This window comes from Rhincodon typus, chromosome 33 (assembly GCF_021869965.1).
Source record: "Rhincodon typus isolate 14 chromosome 33, sRhiTyp1.1, whole genome shotgun sequence".
Lineage (NCBI taxonomy): Eukaryota > Metazoa > Chordata > Chondrichthyes > Orectolobiformes > Rhincodontidae > Rhincodon > Rhincodon typus.
In genome coordinates this window covers 32,660,704-32,680,774 of record NC_063364.1, presented here as the reverse complement: position 1 = coordinate 32,680,774, position 20,071 = coordinate 32,660,704, and the positions used below count along the sequence as shown (strand labels likewise).

General features: G+C 41.9%; 1 protein-coding gene across 1 annotated transcript; it reads left to right on the top strand.

The window, feature by feature from the left end:
- The first annotated feature begins 216 nt into the window (after positions 1 to 216).
- On the top strand, positions 217 to 17,801 carry wdr76 (WD repeat domain 76). The gene is made up of 13 exons (XM_020533278.2): positions 217 to 747; positions 1,989 to 2,087; positions 3,095 to 3,159; positions 4,172 to 4,298; positions 5,198 to 5,287; positions 5,874 to 5,917; positions 6,217 to 6,370; positions 7,486 to 7,638; positions 9,696 to 9,814; positions 11,493 to 11,591; positions 12,203 to 12,355; positions 14,028 to 14,081; positions 15,871 to 17,801. Exons 1-13 carry the CDS (start codon positions 445 to 447, stop codon positions 16,139 to 16,141), a joined length of 1,731 nt encoding a protein of 576 aa, XP_020388867.2. The 5' UTR covers positions 217 to 444; the 3' UTR covers positions 16,142 to 17,801.
- The last annotated feature ends 2,270 nt before the right edge of the window (positions 17,802 to 20,071 follow it).

The window sequence follows — 20,071 nt, the reverse complement described above, 5'->3', positions numbered from 1 at the left end:
TTGGGTCTGGACCCTTCTTCAGAAATGGGGGAGGGGAAGGGGAAGGGTCTAGACCCGAAACGCCAGCCTTTCTGCTCCTCTGATGCTGCTTGGCCTGCTGCGTTCATCCAGCCCTGCACCTTGTTGTCTCGGATTCTCCAGCATCTGCAGTTCCTACTATCTCTTGGTCGTTTTAATCTTCTCCAGCCGCTTTTCAGCAGAGCTAGGTATCCCGGGAGGCATTGCGGTTTCCAAGATGGCGGATGTGAAAGTGTCCTATCTCCGGCAGGAGGAAGCGGAGCGCGGGAAATGTGACAATTTATGTAACAATTCATGTAAGGACTGAAAAGTTACAGCATCCCCCCCACCTCCTCCCCGCCGGAAGTGCCCGCTCGGTGCAGACTGTCGGAGTGTTTGCCTTTTTTCATTTGAAACGAGAAAATTGATCGCATTTCCCTCCAGGCCATGAAGCCCGGAGTTGAGGACACGGCACTTGGGCGGCAGCCGCTAGCGGCGGCCTCGGGAAACCGAAAGCGGCGGCTCGAAGCGGCCTTCCCCGGGCCCGGAGGTGGAGAGGATCCGGACAAGGAGCCCCCGTCCCGGCGATCAAACACGACGATGACCCAGGCCCGGCCTGACCAGCAGCGGATGCCAGCCGCTGAGGAGGGCACCTCTTCTGGGCCAACAAGCCCTGCAGAGACGGGCATGAGCACCTCCGACCAGAGGGACTCGGATGGTTTCAGCACTGACGATGAGTTTCCTCTGGCGGTAAGAAATTAGAAGTTGTTAATTGTTAGTTTGAAATCCCTCTTGTAGCTATATATGTTTTCACTTCTCCACTTTTCTTTTTAAGACATAATAGTAACCTACAGCTTTAACCAAGTTCATCTGGCCTTTTATACAAATGCAAGTTATTTTTGTACTTGGACAATTAATTGTAGGGTATGATGAGTGGGACGAATATTTAATGAGATTTTACCTATAATTTTGCGTTTAGTCACCATTTGTTGACTCCCAGGACTCTGTTCACTATGTCGCCGATAGTGAGCAGGAGGCTCCCACCTCTGCTGGTCCTGTATGTTTGGTGTTTGTGCACAGTGCGGTCACAGTCGATGTGAGGGCGGTGGGGAAGAGAGGGGCTTCGCTGTGGTTTGCCTTTAACCAACCATCTGCAATGGAAAGTGTGTCATAGTTTATAGATATTTTAAAGCAACCTGTACAGACCTGTTATGAAACATGTCTGGGGAAGATGGCGCTTTATCCTGGACTTTCTAACCCGGAGGTAGAGACACAACCGCTTCTCTACCTGAGCCAAGTCTTCCTTATTTGTATCCTGAGAGTTGATCACTCAACTAATTACCTCAGTCTAATTAATAATTCAAAGAATCTGTTCAGGTACAAAGTCCCAAATAACCATCTGTGCCATTAGATTCTATAATTTTACTCTATTGAGGATAATTGGAGTAACATCAAACAAGACTTTAAACTTCAACAGGGGATGCTGGAAATCCAAAACGGAAATAGGTGGAGAAACTCGGCAGGTCTGGCAGCATCTGACTTCTGAAGAAGGGTCACTGGACCTGAAATATTAACTGTGCTTTCTCTCCACATATGCTACCAGACCTGCTGAGTTTCTCCAGCAGTTTGTTTTTGTTAAGTCTTTAAGCTTTCTGATTTTTGTTTTATTCCTATTACACAATGGGTTTTGGTATTGTGATTTGCTTTGCCTTTTTTAAATGTACAACTGATGATCCAAGTTTGACCAGCTTCCATAAATGGGAAAACTGAGAGGTTAGTTCATTGATGTACAAAAGTATTTCTGCAGAGCATCTTGTCTTTCTCTTTAGAACAACTGCTTTTGTCTGAGAGGACCATGCTTTCCAACTCCTTGCCATTTTCCCTCTAATGGCATTGAGTTGTTGCTGTTGAACAGATGGGCCAAGATTGTTGAGATAGGAATCTGTTCAATGAGGAGTTTGCACCTGTCAATGTTATGTTTTTTGTTTTAGTTTCATCGAAAATCTGAGGAGCTGTCAGTGTACGAGAAGAAGCGACTGAAAAACATTCAGGAAAATGCCCGGTTCTTTGCATCTTTGAATATGCTGCAGGTAAATTAATGGACAGCACAGTTCAAGACCAACTAGTGTCTGCCACCACCCTCTGTCTCATTATTGCTGTTTATCACCAAGCTGTTGAGCTGAGTTGGTTCTGCTTATGATTTAAGTCAATCGAACACCAGATTTATTGTCTTTCGGGAAGTGGTTCAGCCAACATGACTGCTGAAAGCCACAATTGGGTGACTGATGGTTTTCTAGGATTTGGAGCAATGCTTCAGGCACTTTGCTCTCCTTGATAGAGGTGTACCACATCTCAAAGATTGACGTAGAGTAAATGAAGGAAAACTATTTCCAGTGGGAGGGATGTCAATATACCGAGACGTCAAGGTACTTGACGAAAGAACACAAGACGGTATGAGGAAACTTTTCTTTTTAAGCAGCAAACTGTTGTGATTAAGACCACCCTGTCCTAAAAGGTGATGGAAGCAGATTGAATAGAGACTGTCGAAAGTTATTGCATAAGATACAGGAGCAAACCATTAAGCCTTTGAGCCTTTTACCATTTTGTTCAATCTTTTACCTTGTCCTTACCTTCCTGCTCACTCCTTTCGTTCCCAGAATAAGACGATTAAAGGGAACATACTGAGCAGGTCTGTGTGAAAATAGAAGGGGAGTGGAATGAATTTGATAGGTTTACGAAAGAATGAGGACATGATGGGCCCCGTGGTCCTCTGTGCTGGATTACTCTGATTTTTTTTTGGATCGAGCACATCTGAAGATAGTTTCAGCTCACATATTTTCACAGTGGTCAGGATAAAAAGAGATAATAGAATTGTACTTGCTGTGTTTTACCCTGGTCAAGGCTCGGACAGTGTGCTGGGGATACACCAGGCTAATGCAGATGTTGCTGTCCTTGTCTGGACAGTTACATGGAGAGAATGTTCAGCAATCCTTGCCACAGTCCTTCCTCTCACCTGGTCTGTCTTGAAATATTTGGCACATCAAAGTAAATTGTTCTCCACTGATCCACAAAGGAATTTGCTCTCCTTATTTTACAGACTGCTGAAAAACTCAGAGAAATCAGTAAAAAGCGGCAAGTAAAAAGACCGAATGCATCTAAAAGGTATGATTTAGTGCGATGCAGTTAGAGGATCTGTGAAGTTTAGTATTATGTATTTTTGAATTGTGTCATGTCTGATTATCTCTTGTGTAAGGTGGCCACTCAGTCCCTCGAGCCTAGTCTGCTTTTACACAAGGTCATGGCTGTTTTTCTACTTTTATTTCCTTTATTCGTTCATGGGATGTGGGTGTAGCTGGCAAGGCCAGCATTTATTGCCCATCCCTAATTGCCCAGAGGGCAGTTAAAGGTCAACCACATTGCTGTGGATCTGGAGTCACATGTAGGCCAGACCAGGTAAGGATGGCAGTTTCCTTCCCTGAAGGACATCAGTGAACCAGATTGATTTTTCCAACAATCGATAATGGATTCATGGTCATCATTAGATTCTTAATTCCAGATATTTGTTGAATTCAAATTCCACCTTCTGTCGTGGCAGGATTCGAACCCAGGTCCCCAGAACATTGTCTGGGTCTCTGGTTTAACTGTCAGCGATAATACCACATGGCCATCACCTCCCCAACTTCAGCTTCACTTCGACTCCACATGGCTGCACTGTTCCTGTATTCCTTCACAATGTCAGCACATACTGAGAGAGTAACATTAATAGGGATATGCTGATAGTGGAGCTTCTGAAATTTCAAAGGGAAAAAAATAGTTCATAGTTGTAAGAGTCTGATGATAAATTGTGGGATTGGATAACTGATAACTTCTGTAACAAGCAATTTTTATGTAGTGAGGAGCTGCCACAAAAATCAGTATTGGAGCTTCTAAGTCTAATTAATAAGTTGAGATTCAGAAATTCATGACATTTCAGATGATGTCAAACTAGGAGGGAAACTAATTGTTATAAGCCAGTCAAGAAAATTGAAAATTAATCTGACACATGGCTTAGCAGCAGAAGTTTCACAAGAAAAGTTAATTATCGGTCTCCTGTTGTTTAGGTGTATTTGTTTTATTCTTATTGTCCTATCATATGCAGCTTTAGTACAAGTTTGATCCTTTATCTGACTTTCAGAAAGAAACTGCAAAGCTCTGTACAGCAGCCTATAGTTCGCCGATCGATGCGTTTACTGAGATTAGACCCAGGAGGTGCCCCACTCCCAGAAACACCAATAGAAGTACAAGAGAAGGTGGAAGAGAGGGTAAGTCTCACTGTTTACATGTCTATGAATCCAGGATATGTAACAGATTCAACATTTCTTTTGCACTTGTCAGGTTTTAGCTGGACAGATGAGGTTAGTGCTGGGATGATCATCATAAAGTAGATACACATTAGAGGTCACATGGCTCTGTCTCATTTGTGCACCTTAACCAGAGCTGTAGGATTTTGTACTTTGGCATGATATTTCCAATTCTAACACCATCTGTCTGCATGAGGAAACACCAGGGAGGGTGTTGGAGGGGGTTTAGGCAAGTATGTGTCTGAGGGAGATAGGCAGAAAGCACCTGAGTGTGAGGGATGCAGAAAGGGAGTGCATGCATGTGAGGGAGACAACACAGTGAGATTGACTGACTGATGGACAACATGGGGCGCACACGTGCATGTGGGAAGGAGGCAGAGAGTTCCTTAGTGTCCGATAGGGAGCGTGTTTGAGAGAGGGGGAGGAAAGGGAGCCCACGTGCACTAACATAACCGAATGTACACCTCTATGTGGGGCAGGGAGGGAGGGAGAGAGAAAGAAAGAGAGAGATTACCCAAGTGTGACACAGGGAGTGTAATTACATGTGTTTGGGAAGCATACAGTGTGTGGGAGGAAGTGTTGTGCGCTTTGGGTTGGAGGGCGGGCATGGTAAAGGAGGGAGGGAGAGAGAGAATACCTGTGTGTGTGTGTGTGTGTGAGAGAGAGAGAATAATATAGATTCATTTAAGGTGCGGCCAGACAAGTACATGAGGGAGAAAGGAATACAATGAAGCTGAATGTGAGAATGCTCAATTGCAGAATAAACACTAGCATGGATTGGTTAGGTTGAATTGCTTATTTCTGTGCCATATATTCTGTATTGGTTATATTGTTTTCTTTTGTTTGCTCCTCTTCCCCAGATTTCTGGACCACTGAAAATGGTTCGAGATGATGAAGAAGACAGCAAAGTAACAGAGAATCTGATGAAGACATGGCTGGAGATAAGCCAGGTATTCCATGTTCTAACCGAACGGGGAGACGGATTGAATCACATGCTCTTTTTGATTAACTCAACGCTGAACTGTTGCATACCACCCACCGTTTAGGGGGCTGCGAGTACAGACTGATTCTTGTGGAAGAATTCTGAAAGCTTTAGCAAGCTTTTTAATGTAATGTTGTGGAAGGTGATGATGTTTGTCCTTTTAAGAGACAGTTGCTTTATATTATGTTGTGTTGGGTACATGTCTGAACAAGAGCTCTTTCCAAAGATGCCTAAAATGTTTGAATAAATTGGCCTTTGGTAGGTGTTTTTAATCATGTGGAATATGTAGAGACAAATGTTTAAAGTGTGATGATTAAAATAAGCCATTTTAGGAGATCTTATGAATGCCAATATTTTTTTCTGAATCTTAAACTTCGGTTAATGTTGCCTCTTGTTTCCTCCCATTCTAGCCTTCATCCCCATCAGTCCAAAATGATATTAACATTAAGAGCTTGATTTCGGCGTTTTGGTTAAAATTGAGAATGCAAATAAGTGAAATGTAAAGGTGGATCCTGGTGTAATCATTAGCTGAATATTTATACATGTTTTCCCAGGGGGAGACGTATACCGAAGAAAAACAGTCGGTTGAACTAAAAATGTAAGTTCCTTTTCAGCATGATTCTCCATGACAACACCTCTGCCAATCAATTAACACTCTTCCTCTCATCATATAAATGTTGATTTTTTTTCTCTCTATTTATTGATATTCTTGCAACTTGCCCTGATGAAAAGTTTTGACAAAATGTGTATTTTTTCCAGCAATACTCAATTTCTGTACTACAAAGCAACTGTTTTTAGTCTAGGGTTGACTTTCAATTTTAAAATAAAAGCTACATTTGTTTGTTGTTTACTTAACTTTGTATAAATCACTTCCATCGCCGTTAATGCTCTGACCAGGTACAAGTCCAGTTTGCACAGGATGACCATGCAAGAAGGTCTTGTTGCTAAAGTGACACCAACCCGGGTCAGCTCGTTGGCCTTTCATCCCTCTCCATGCACCTTTCTGGTTGCTGCCGGGAGCACCTATGGATACATTGGACTGTGGGATCTGGTCAGTGAACCATTCTCTTTATTCTGGACGTAAGAAAGAAAGACTTGCATTTCCTTAGCACCTTTCACACCTTCAGGACATTACAGAGCTCTTTACAGCCAGTGAAGTATTTCTGAAACAGTTACTGTTGTAGGAAACAGAGCAACGGCTCCCATTAATGGTAAGTATTCCTTTTGAGTGATGTTGCTGAGGGATAAAAAAATTGGACACTGGGGAGAGTTCTCCTGCTCTTGGAGAAAAGCCCCTGATTTTATTCAGTCCACCTAAGACAACATCAGTCTGTAAGACATGCATCTTTTATGGAATTTCCTGGTTGTTAACAGATGGTGAAACTTAAGAGACTACTGTGAGCTGTGTGAAGAGGAAGTTTTTCCTCCTTACTACATTCATGAGAAGAAATTATTTTAATCCACATTTGTTTACTGCTGTATAAATAATTTTGATTGTATAGAAATACCCCCTTTACCACAACCAACCTGTGTCATGGGAGAACTTTGAACTGAATTTGTGTCTGTGACCTCCTGCAAGTTGGATTTATAAGCAGCATCAGACCATGCTTTAAGTAAGCATTGGGCAGTTTCTTAAGAGACTTGTAGATGTGAGTGATTCCGATTTACTCTGTATTGAGGAGACTGTTTACATTTGTAATGTAATGCTGTGTCAGCTGTGGCTGAAAGGCAGCACTGTCTCCTCACGGATTCACGTTCCACTGCAAAGACTTATTGCAGTATTGAGGCGGACAACTCATTGCAGGAGTGAGGGAGTGCTGCGTTGCTCCAGGTACTATCCTTTAGGTGAGACTGGACGTAAAACATCACAGAGAACTTGAGGAAGAGCTGCAGTTTCTTCCTCGCGTGCCAGCTGCTTCTTATCCCTCCAACAATATCACAAAAATAGATTATCTGATCATTGTCACACTGCTGTTTGTGGGAGCTTACTGTGCATAAACTGCCTGTTTCCTACTTTACAATAGTGACTGCTTCAGAAAGAGCTACATTGGCTGTAAAGGAATGCAGATGGCCTGAAGTCAGGAAAGGTGTCACAGAAATGTAATCTATTTATTTCTTAGTGACCCAACTCTGTAATCTTTTGCTCTTCTCTCTACTTCATTGCAGAGTTCCCAGGAGGGTACAGTCCATCAGTTCAAGCCTCACTGCAACACTGTTAACTGTTTGCATTTTTCACCTTCGAACTCGGCTGAGCTCTTGTCGCTAAGCAATGAAGGGAGTATTCGTTGTGGAAATGTAGCTGCTGCTGTCTTCGATGAGGTAAAATGCACTAAAGGTCTTTGAGCCGTCTTATAGGTTTTACATTATTAGAATGTGTGAAATGCGTTGGTGGTTTTCTGTGACAAGAAACGCACTGTGTGCCTTCTCTAAATGAAGATTGTTGAAATTCTGTTGTACTTTAACACTTTCTGCACTGAGCCAAGAAAATAGCAAAGGGAAATTAATTCTCCAGTTGCAGTTACACTGGAAACTCGAATGTTACTTTGGTTGGAGTGTTGCTTCTTGCATTTGGTGTTAAGGCTTGTGAGAGCTCAGAGGTGGGAAGGAGAGAGTGTCGTGAGTCCTGTGCAATCCTCCTGCTTCCTCAATCATTCACATTTTTATATATTTCAGAAAAGGCAACACATTTGGTGTAGGTGAGTGTGTGAAATGTAAGGAAAATGTTCTTTAGGAGTTTAACTTGCATGTACTTTCATAATTATGTCTACTGTTTTTAATTCACTTTTTATTGTGCTTAAAAATGTTTATTTATCCTGTACGTAATAATACTACAGCCCAAGATGTCATTAATAGGGGCATAACATAGAAAAGCAAGGTTATACTGCACTTAGGTAAAACAGTGGTTCAGCCTTAGCTACAGAATTGTGTCAAGTTCCAGTTATCCTTTAGAAAGGATGTGAAAGCTTCAGAGAGCGTGCAGAAGAGATTAATTAGTATAATTGCAAGGATGAAGAATTTTAGTTATAAAAAAGTTAGAGAAGTTGGAACTTGAAGAAGAAAAGGTACTGAGAAGATTTGTTCGAAGTACTCAAAATCACAAAGGCTGCAGCGATTAAACAATGAGAAATTGTTCCCTTAGCTGGAAGGCCCACTATCCGGAGGACGTAGATTTAAGGTCATTAAAAGAAGGAATTGAGACATGAAGATAAACAGTTTTACACAGCGAGTGGTTAGGATTTGGAATGCACTGTGTGAGGCACTGGATGCTTTCAGAAGAGAATTGGAGAGTTATGAGGAGAAAACAATTTCGGATTTGCAGGAGATTGGAGGGGGTGCAAAGGAGGTTCACTAGGTTGATTCTGGAGTTGAGGGGATTGGCTGATGAGGAGAGACTGAGTAGATTGGGATTATATTCATTGGAATTCAGAAGATTGAGGGGGGATCTTCTAGAAACATATAAAATTATGAAGGGAATAGATAAGATAGAAGTAGAGAGGATGTTTCCACTGGCAGGTGAAACTAGAACAAGAGGGCATAGCCTCAAGATTAGAGGGAGCAGATTTAGGACTGAATTGAGAAGGAACTTCTTCACCCAGAGGGTTGTTAATCTATGGAATTCCTTGCTCAGTGAAGTAGTTGATGCTACTTCAGTAAACGTTTTTAAAGATAAGGTAGATTTTTTTTGAACAATGAAGGAATTAAGGGATATGGTGAGAACGCGGGTAAGTGGATCTGAGTCCACGAAAAGATCAGCCATGATCTTATTGAATGGCGGAGCAGGCTCGAAGGGCGGGACGGCCTACTCCTGCTCCTAGTTCTTATGTTCTTATTACTGCTTCAAAGAATCAGCACGAACACAATGGGCTGAATGACCATCTCCTGGTGTTATGATAATTCTGGTTCTGGTTTAAATTAATAGCAGACTACACCTCACCTGAGCCATTCCTGACTGTAGTCTCCTCCTTTCTGCTGTAGCGATCTGTAGCACAGTCTTCACAGAAACTGTCTGAAGTCATCTTTTTCCTTTGGAGTCTCTCACTCAATTCCAACCAATGATTTCTGAGTTTGTTTTATCTCATTGCTCAATGATGCATGGACTCTACTGATTAAAGAGACTTTTCCAATTAAAATGATATCTGAGGAAATTGGTTTCTAATAAATTTGGGGCTGTGCAACTCCGGATATTATAGCCAGTTACATTCAACATTTACATTTCTGAGGAAGGGTCACCGGACCCGAAACGTTAACTCTGATTTTTTTTCTCCACAGATGCTGCCAGACCTGCTGAGCTTTTCCAGCAACTTTTGTTTTTGTTCCTGATTTACAGCATCCGCAATTCTTTTGGTTTTTACATTCAACGTTTAATCTGTTCCTAGGTCTATACATCCGACACGTGGGATACATCTTCCTTTGACTTCTTGGCTGAAGATGGTTCCAGATTGATTGTCAGTCACTGGGATGGGAATGTGGCTGTTGTTGACAGACGGACCCCAAGGTCAGTACCTGTCTGTAAGGGTGTGCACTCACTTTGTAAGCCCTCGTGTAAACAACAGTTCTCTTAGTTAAAGTCAACAATCAGGGCTATTTATGTTCCTTGCTTTTGAAAGTTACAACTTTTGTTTCGCTCACTATTGGGGATGTGCTGGAAACAATATTTTTGAGTTCCTGTTGCTTGTTGCTCTTGTGAATTTGGTGGTTTCTCACTATTTCCCTGAGCTGCTGCAGTCCTTGTGGCAATGGTGTTAATCTGGAACAGTGGTGAGGTGAGGATAGTGACTGACAGTGACAGTTAATCAGGGAAACAGCCTGAATAGCTGTTTGAGTGGATTTTAAAAAGGAGCAGAATTGGTGGACCCAGTGTTCTGGGCAACATGAAGCTTTTAACTAACCAGCAGAACAAATTCGTTTGCAGTTTGTCTCATTGCTGTTTGTATCTGCGATTTATGAGCAGGAGTAGGCCATTCGGCCCCTCTAGCTTGCTCCACCATACCATTAGATCTGGTTAGTTCTTCAACTCCACAGCCCCATCTACCCTGAGAACCAGTGACTCTCTTGTTAGTCCGGAATTATCGATCCCTGCATTAAAACTGGTCAATGGCCCTATCTTTGCCCCTCTCTGTCCAAACTGAAATACTTGGTATGAAACCTGCTTAAATAAACACACCATCTATTTATTCAGTGCAGTTATTTAGCACCTGTTTATCTGAATGGGACTTTTTCTGTGTTGCACCACAGTGTTGAGCAGTGGAGTTGGGGTAGTGAGGTTTCAGGGTGGGTTTCACTGGAGGGCTCAGCAATGTAGCCAAATGGATACATTCAAGTGTACACTGCAAATGCTCAGACCACAGGGTGAGTCTGCAGTTAGCACCATCACTGCTGCATTACCTGCTACACCCGATCTCACATTTCTCAAAGTGAAAAAGCCTTAATGAAAGTAAAGACTGAAAAAAAAAGCAAGTCATGTTATTCCAAAACCTATATGTTATTCCCCAAGGACTGTTACCAATTTTTGTAGATGCAGTATAGAAAGCATCCTATCTGGATGCATCATGGCTTGGTACAGCAATTGCTCTGCCCAAGGCCACAAAAAATTGGCATTGTGAATGCAGCCCAATTCACCACGAAAACCAGCCTTCTTTCCATTGACTCTGCCTATGCTTCCTGCTACCTTTGGAATAGCAACAAACATAAAGACTCCTCCCACCCAGGTTATACTCTCTTCCACCCTCTTCCATTGGGCAGTAGTTTCAAAAATTTGAAAATACATACCAACAGATTTAAAACCGCTTCACCCCCCTGTTATCAGACTAACAAATGGATCTCTCAATATATGAGAGTTTATCTTTCTCTGCATCTTCTCTGTAGCTGTAACACTATAGTCTGCATTCTGTTCTATTACCCTGATGTACTTATGTAAAGTATGATTTGTCTGGTTAGCACGCAAAGCAATCCTTTTTCACTGTATCTCAGTACATGTGGCAATAATAAATCAAACCAAAACGATTTGAATATTTTCATTTTGTAAAAAAACTTGTATTTAACTTCAGGTCAATAATCTGTTAAAACTTGCTTTGGATTTGTTTTTGTGTGAAGATATTTATGTATGCACATACACATTACTTAATTGAAAGCAGTTTTTCTTATTTTTTTTTCCCTTGTGCAACTTTCCACAGCACTTCAGGGGAACTGAATGCATTTCTGGGCGTAAACCAGTTTCGGACAGTCAGTGTTCACCCAGTGCATCGTCAGTATTTTGTAGCTGCTGGAACACGGTAAGCTCGCTCTGTTGCTGGTGTTCCTGTTTTCTCAACGCACCTTCATTACATTGTCTTTGCAGTGTAGCACGTACTGTGTGGCTGCCTCCAAAATGTTCGTTCTATAACCTGGCATTCGATTTAATACAAAACGTTTTTATACCAGACTGGAAAGAGGAGATCTCTTTTCCCAGATAGTAGGGGCGGTTAAGGTTGGCAGTCGGTTGAACATTTATAAATTGAATCTGATGTTTTTTTTTTGTCAGGAAAGATTATTGAGGGATTTGGGGACGTGAGGGGGAGGAAGGCAAATAGATGAAATTTAAGAATGAAGCTGATCTAACTAAATGAGGGGCAGAAGTTCGAGAATGAAATTAAGAAAGACATTGACAGACAATATTGAAATAAGTTCAGAATTCCTGTAGACTCTGATTACACGTGAGTATATATTCATGATTGACTGAATGGTGGAACAGGTTCAGCTGGTTATGTAGCCATCTCTTGACCTAATGAATGGCCTCCTCCTGATTCTGTCATCACTGGTTGGGTATTTCTGCTCCAGTGTCACTAATGAATGAATTTTTGATTTTTAGAGAAAGATCTGACCTAAATCCTTCTGTTTCTGACAGATGTGTAGCTATCTATGATGTTCGGAATCTAAAAACATCACCCAAAAAGGCTGTAGCTTCCCTCGAGGAACACACAAAGAATGTAAACTCTGCCTACTTCTCACCAGTTACTGGTAATAATGTGGTGACCGTCTGCATGGATGACAGGATCAGGTAATGAGTGTATTTGAATAGTTGTTGCAAAATTAAATTGTGCAATTCAGAGAACTGAAACCTAGAGGTAGGGTTTGTGATTTGATGGGATTTTGCTGATGATCGTCAATCCCAGATCAGTCTGTCCACATTCTGTCGCTCTAGTCTGTCTTGATAATGTTGCTTCCAGTTCATAGAATCATGGAGTTGTACAGCATGGAAACAGACCCTTAGGTGCAACTCATCCATGCTGAGCGGTTATTCTAAATTAATCTAGTCCCATTTGCTAGCGTTTGGCCCATATCCTTCTAACCCCTTCCTATTCATGTACCCAGCCAGATGCCTTTTAAATGTTGTAATTGTACCAGCCTCCACCTCTTCCTGTATCAACTCATCCCATACACACACCTCCGTCTTAAATCTTTCTCCTCTCACCTTAAACCTATGCCCTCTAGTTTTGGTCTGCTCTACCCTGAGGAAAAGACCTTGGCTATTCATCCTATCCCATGCCGTTCATGATTTTATAAATCTCTATAAGGTCACCCCTCAGCCTTTGAAGCTCCAGGGAAAACAGCCCCAGCCTATTCAGCCTCTCCCTATTGCTGAAACCCTGGCAACATCCTTGTAAGTCTTTTCTGAACCCTTTCAAGTTTCACAACATTGTTCCGAGAGCAGGGCGGCCATAAGTGAATGCAGTATTCCAAAAGTGGCCTAACCAATGTCCTGTATAGCCACAACATGACCTCCCAACTCCTATAGTCAATGCACTGACCAATAAAGACAAACACCAAACGCTACCTTCACTATCCTGTCTACCTATGACTCTGCTTTCAAAGAGCTATGAATGTGCACTCCAAGGTCATTTCCTTTACCTGCCAATGTCCTAAGCTGACTCAAGGTGGGAAACCACATTATAGACACTTACCATTGTTGGTTTGAGAAACTGGGGGTTGGTGATTGCGTTGTTGACATCCTATGGTCATGCTTTGTCTTTCTTAAGGCACACTTTTTGGGTTAGAACACAGAAACTTGAACAACCAAGGAACTGTTTTGGAGAGGTACTGACTGTAAATGGGTTATTTTGTTGTCATTCTTTACAGTAAGAGTCATGAGGGTAGAATTACACAGCACAAATCTGGATTTTTCAGCACCACTGATGTTCTGTGTGTCTCCTTACCAGCTCCCTCCATCAAGAGTGAGATTTGTTTATTCTTTGGGATGTAGGCATCACTGCCAAGATGGTGCTCATCACTATTAATTTTCCTTGATCTGGCCAAACTGAAGGGCAGTAAAGAGTCAGCTGCATTGTTGGAATGACATGTCAGTTCAGGTGGTTCCTTCCTAAAGGCCATCAGTGAACCAGGTGGTTTTTTACAAGAATTGATCATTTCTTGGTCACTGCAGATTTATTAATTGAATTTAAATAACACCAGTGGCTGTGGTGGGATTTGAACCCATGTCCTCAGAGATTACCAATCCACAGCCATTACCATTTCACCAATCCTCCCTGCATTGGACATACTGTGCTGTCCTGATTGACAATGAATTTACTAGGAGCCCCTGTTTTAATGAAGGCCATTTCCGTTTGCTTGAATTAAGAAAGTAATTTCCATTTAAAATGCCTTTTTTTTTAGGACCGTGGGGTTCATGTTGGTTTGTATCTTTTTAATTGTTTTTAAATAATTTATTGCAGAATATTTGACACCAGTGCCATAATTCCCAGGATTCCAGTTGTGACATCAATAATGTAAGTGAAAAAATTTCCAAGTAACACATTAACTTGATGTTTTGCCATCAGATGTTGAAGTTGAAATGAGCCTTTTCTGAAGTTCGCCCAAGCTGCTGAGATGTTTGGTGTCCTGTGGTTTACTTTTGTACACCCACTGCTGCACTGATCAGTACTGTGGTCCAGTCTTACAGCTGTGTAAGCGAAGACAGCGAGTGCTAACAGACTGTTAGATTCTCCTGTCACTTCTGTTCTTGCTTAGCCCCCCTTTGCTTGCAGTCTCTGATAGACCTTTATGGGTCAGAACTCGGAAATGCAATCCCTGGTTCAGTTTTCACTCTGTGACTAGGGAAGGCTAGATGTCTGAAGTTCAATTCCAGAAAATGGGAGCTGGACGTTCCTCCTAGGGACTCCAGGTGAAAGTTTGAAAAGGATGATGTCAGTGGACAATTGGCCAATTGTGGTAGATGGATGAAAACCCCCCTAATACAGTGGTGAACACCTGAAATAGAGCTGGCACATTGTCATAACTCACTGCAATAGGGCAGTGAAATCAACCCCCTCCCCTCCCCAATATTCCCTGAGTTGTCACAAAAGTTAGTTTTTAAAGGAAGCGCGCAAAACCCCCAAACTGCTGGGCATTCACACCCAGGGTCCTGGAGCATGGACCAAGTTTCTGCACTTAACATGAATTACATTCTAGCTGCAGGTAAACAATTAACCTAAGTTAAAGGAACCTCTACAAATTAAAACTCTAAAACCCTTTAAACTCTCCCTTACACAAAGAGGCAAACACAAACAGGGGGAAAAGAAATCTCTCGCATGGGCAGAGGGGGAACTGGAAAATCACAGTTCTGTAGTATTTTTGAATGGAAGGCTTCACCTTGACCTTTTTCCAGATACTCCCACTGGTTAGCAAGAGGCACAGGGTGGCTGATTGACTTTGGAAAGGTCTGTGACTTATCTCATTTAAAGTCACTACTTGCAGCATCTGCTGAAGGAATGATAAGCTGGTTTTCATCTGGTTTAAAGTGGCTTTATGCAGACAACAGAGAGAGAGAGAGAATTTTTTTTGGCTGCTGCAGACCTGCTGGTTTCTCTTCTGGTCTGAATAGCTTCTCGGGCCAAGCTGTTCAGATACCTGACAACCAATCACACAGTTGGCAGGTAGAGGATCTTTGTCATTGATAACTGGCCTCTTGTCCACAAACCACTCCATTTCAGTGCTAAACTACTTCTTTGTCTGTATGTTGCTGGAACTCGGATCTACACAAACAGGGAGTCACGATAGGTATCCAGTTCCTTATTTTCAATACACTCAGTCATCAATACATATCCCTGGTTTTCAACACAGCTCTCACTTTCCTTCACAGTTTTTAAAAAGCACAAAAATAAAAAGACATAATCTTTACGACGTGTTAATTCCTTCAGGAAAGTTCATGTAGTACATTGGGGACAGGAGGAAGGAAGCAGGAACTCGTTGCTATCGTGCACAACTTTGAAGATAGTGACACAGAGAGTGGCTCAAAGTGTGAAGGAGTCACTATGTTGCCTTATTCCTTGTCAATTTCATTCCGTGTCATTGTGTTCAGGTTATTCCAGCTAATAGCGTGGATGCTTTTAAGGGGAAACTGAATAAACCTGAGAGAAAGGAAGAGAAGATTATGCTGTTTGGGTGAGGTGATGGTGATGGTGATGGTAGCCGAGGTGCAGACTAAGAAGGATAGTTGGGCCGATTGGCTCTTTCTGTGCAACAAATGCTTTGTAATTGGACTGTTAACCATTTTTTATTTTCTCTGTTTTAAAACAGACATAACAATTTCACTGGGCGCTGGCTGACTAAATTCCGGGCAGTGTGGGACCCCAAAAGGGACGACTGCTTCATTGTGGGTAGTATGGCCAGGCCGAGGCAGATTGAAGTGTTCCATGTTACAGGGTCCAAAGTGCGAGAATTCAGGGACGCAGAATGGCTGGGGTCTATCTGCTCCATAAATGTCATGCACCCGACAAGGAATATACTGGTCGGTGGAAACTCCAGTGGACGCCTTCACGTTTTCGTCGATGGCCCATTGAGTGGGTAATAGTGGAACTTCCTACAGAATCTGAGGACCAATGCTCAGTCACTGCAACATTGAAGACAGGAGTCTAACTGGGTTATGTGCTGTATGTTGAGGAGAAAAGCCTCTGGAAGTTTGGTGTTTTGTCTGCCCTGTTCAGTATAAATTTTAATTGATATATAAACTGCTTAAGTGAAATGGTATACAGTTGAGATCCAGTAACATGTACAAACTAGAAATCACCACAGATCTGCTGGGTTAAAAGGGTAAAGGCATGTGCAATTAGGAGGCACTTTCAAACTGTACTTTTGTCTTAAAAATCCCCACTGAATGGATCAGAACGACCTTTTTTTTTCCTGCTGGAGAGAAGAAATATCTCATGGTAAATGAGAAAAGTGTCTGTAATAAAATTAGAACAATGTTGGGCTGTATTAAAATATCATTGAGTAATTCAGATTGGAAATATGAGTCAAATAGACAAGGGTGTAGATCTCATTTACTGCTGATGTCATGTTCTGTGGAACCTGATCATTTTGGTAAATCAGACTCTTAAGAGATCTGTTCAGATGATTCAGGGCATCTTTACTGAACACTGTTACACTTTCAGAGTTTCCAAAGCAATCAGGAAAAGAGCTTGACCCCTTCGGATCAGGACCGTGAGCTAAAATGTCAGAATTGGTGCTCACTTCACTTGTAGGAAGTCTGTCTCGACAGATCCATCACTGTGCTCCAAAACAATGTTTACCTGTTGAGGAAGTATTTTCTGTCTCTCCCACTGCCTCAGAAAACAAAACCGCTGAAAATGCGATGATTTTATTTCTTCTATGCCCCAGCATTGGTGATATTATCCAGTGTATCTCAGTTGTAAGGTCAAATAGAGTTCTGCTCAAAAATAACAGCAACTGAGTTATTGTCTGTTTGATTCTGTATTTTCAGAAAAAAAATTTATAGTTACTCATTCTGAGATTTTAATATTACCCATTTGAATTTCTCGTGTATCTGCCATCAGTGGTGCCATTATTCCCTCTCTCTTTCCTCCTCCCTAATGACGCTGATCACTGCTATATTTCTTAATGACATCCCAGACTTTAGCTCAGATTCGTGGGAGAAAACGCACACAAATGCAAGAAAAATGCAGTGATCAGCAGGTGGAGCATGGTTACTCAAGGTCTTGAAAGTGGGTCGTGGAGCATACGCCTACTGCAGAGCCCACTCATCAGAATGTTTATATTTTCTTTCTAAAGAGAGTTGAATCTTATAGAGACAGTATAAATTTTAATACCCCTCCAGAATGTAGGAGCAGTGTTTCATTTATGAGGCACAGACTTCAAGTATTCTTAGTGCAGAGCTGTTTTGTATTTTTATCAGTAGAGTAGCAGCAATCTATTAACAATTTTAAAGAGATGTTTCAGATAAACTTACTTTTTCATATAGTTTACATGCATTATTTGAATGGCTGTCCTGTAAAGTAATCTTAAACTAATGTTTAGTGGCAATGATTAATATTCAAAAGAATGAAACCGCACTGTGGCTGTTTAAGGATCTGAATTCAGTCATTTTCTTTTGAGAAAATAAGCAGTGGAAATCTGTAAACGTGATCAGAAACTGTCAGATTATGAATAAAACCTCATCTCGTTTACTTGTTTCCCTTTTCAGGAAATAAACCTGTCCTTTCTTACCCTTAGCCTGTGTGTGGCTCTTGTCCTGTTGCAGGCATTTATTGCCCAGAGCGCACAAACACATATTTGCCACATATTCTAATGACTTGGAAGTGAATGTACTGTAGCCAAGTTTGTGGATGACACAACAATAGGTGGAAGGTGAGTGGTGAAGGTGACATAGGCAGGTTGTGTGTGTTAAAACTTGGCAGATGGAATATAATGTGGGAAAATGACGTTATGCACGTCAGCAAGAAGAATAAAAGATGTGCATATTATTTAAGCGAAGAGAATCTGTAGAAAGCCACAGCTTGAAGTGATTTGGGAGCGCAGGGTCCTTGCACATGAATTACAAAAATTAAATGTACAAGTACAGAAAGTGAGCAGGAATGAATTATGAAAGTAGGCTAGTTTTGCTAAAACTTACAAGGCACAACTGGAATACTGTGAGCAGTTTGGGTCCCTTTAACAACAAAAGGTACACTGGAATTGGAGGCCTTCCGGAGAGGGTTCATTAGACTGATATTGGGTATGGAGGGGTTTTCTTAGGAGAAGCGGAGGAGGTTGGGCCTGTACTCATCAGGATTTAGAAGAAATTTTTTAAAAATGAAACATGCAAGATTCTTAGGGAGCTGGACAGGGTAGGTTGTTTCTCAGGGTAGGTGTATGGAACCAGAAAAGGAAACAATTGAGTAACCTGTCTTCCCATTAGCAGTAACAGAAAGTTTCACTGCTGTTTGTTGGAACATTTCTATTGTATCAGAACCCTTCTGTATAGTACATTTTTTATAAAGTGTGAACGGCTGCATTGAGGAGTTAATCTCACATTTTATGGGGCTCTGACATACAGAACACTTGCAGTGGATTGAAACAGTTCAATGAAGGCTTGGTAACCCCAACCATTGACCTGGTTTAACTTGTGAGGAGGTGATTTTGACAAGAGTCTGAGCAAACTGTGGTAAAATGGAGTGATACTTAAGGAGATATTCAACCAAGCAAGACTCAACCTCCAGTATTTAACAAAGACACTGGGCACAATTAGTGCCTGTTAAATAGAAAAAGTAAATATTTCTTCAAATTAAATGTTAATATATTCACTTTCCATTTATTTATTTGTTTTTGAATTATTTAAATACCTGCCAAGCTGAACGTACTGGAAAATATTTTATACCCCATGCTATAAATGACAGGTTTTGTTCTGTGGATAGTGAGCAAAGATCTCTCTACAACACCTAGCCCTGTGTCTCACTAGCAGTGACTCATAGGGATCATATGTATAATTACGTAGTGTATGCAAGGGCCTTTCAGCCCAAGTGTTTTTCACGGAGTGGCTCGGGTTAGCACTGCTGCCGCACAGTACCAGGGACCCGGTTCAATTCCACTTTCGGGCGACTGTCTGTGTGGAGTTTGCACATTCTCCCTGTCCCTGGGTTTCCTCCCACAGTGCAAAGGTGTGCAGGGTTACAGGGACAGGGTAAAGGGTGGGTCTGGGGGATTGCTCTTCGGCAGGTCGGTGTGGGTTCGATGGGCTGAATGGCCTGCTTCCACACTGTAAGGATTCTATTATGCTAGATCCTTGTTGCCTGATGGAGTCATGAATGACCCTTCCTTACTGTTTTTAAAAATTCAGATCCCAACCCACAGAACCCACCTTACCTGTCAGACACGTGTCTGCATGTTTGTACACACAAGGCAAGTGCTGCTTTTATCTGGTACCTCCGTGGTTTCATTGCTGTTGTGGGAGTTGTTTGTGCAATAAAGTGAGGCTAGACTTCCTGAGAAAGGTCATTTTGCTAATAACAGTTTCTTAGGTGCACAGTCTGAGCTTGTTGTACCCATAGGAACAGGAGTAGGCCATTCAGCCCTTCGAGCCTAATCTGTCATTCAATATGGTCACAACTGCTCATCTGACTCAGTCTCCTGTTCCTGCTTTCTCCCCATACCCTTTTACCTCTTAAGAACTATGTCAAACTCCTTGAAAACATTCAATGCTTTGGTCTCAGCCACAGAATTCCACAGACTCCCCAATCTCTGGGTGAAGAAATTTCTTCTCATCTCAGTTGTAGACGGCCTGCCCTGTATCCATCGACTGACGTCTCTGGTTCTGGTCTCCCCGGTCATCGGGGACATCCTTCCTGTATCCAGTTGCTTTCCCCCCCCACCCCCAACTATTCTTCTAAACTCCAGTGAAAATACTTCTAACCAATGGAGTCTGTTTTACTGATGTGAGGTACTTGTGATGTCTGTGCTGGTTCTACTGTTGTGCAGCAGTGTATTCAACAAAAATCACTCAGCA

Excerpts from the sequence above, each read along its gene's own strand:
- wdr76 (XM_020533278.2), top strand. The coding sequence starts at position 445 with ATGAAGCCCGGAGTTGAGGACACGGCACTTGGGCGGCAGCCGCTAGCG. Across the intron at positions 5,918-6,216 it reads CAGTCGGTTGAACTAAAAAT|GTACAAGTCCAGTTTGCACA; the intron begins GTAAGTTCCTTT and ends TGCTCTGACCAG. Across the intron at positions 7,639-9,695 it reads CTGCTGCTGTCTTCGATGAG|GTCTATACATCCGACACGTG; the intron begins GTAAAATGCACT and ends ATCTGTTCCTAG.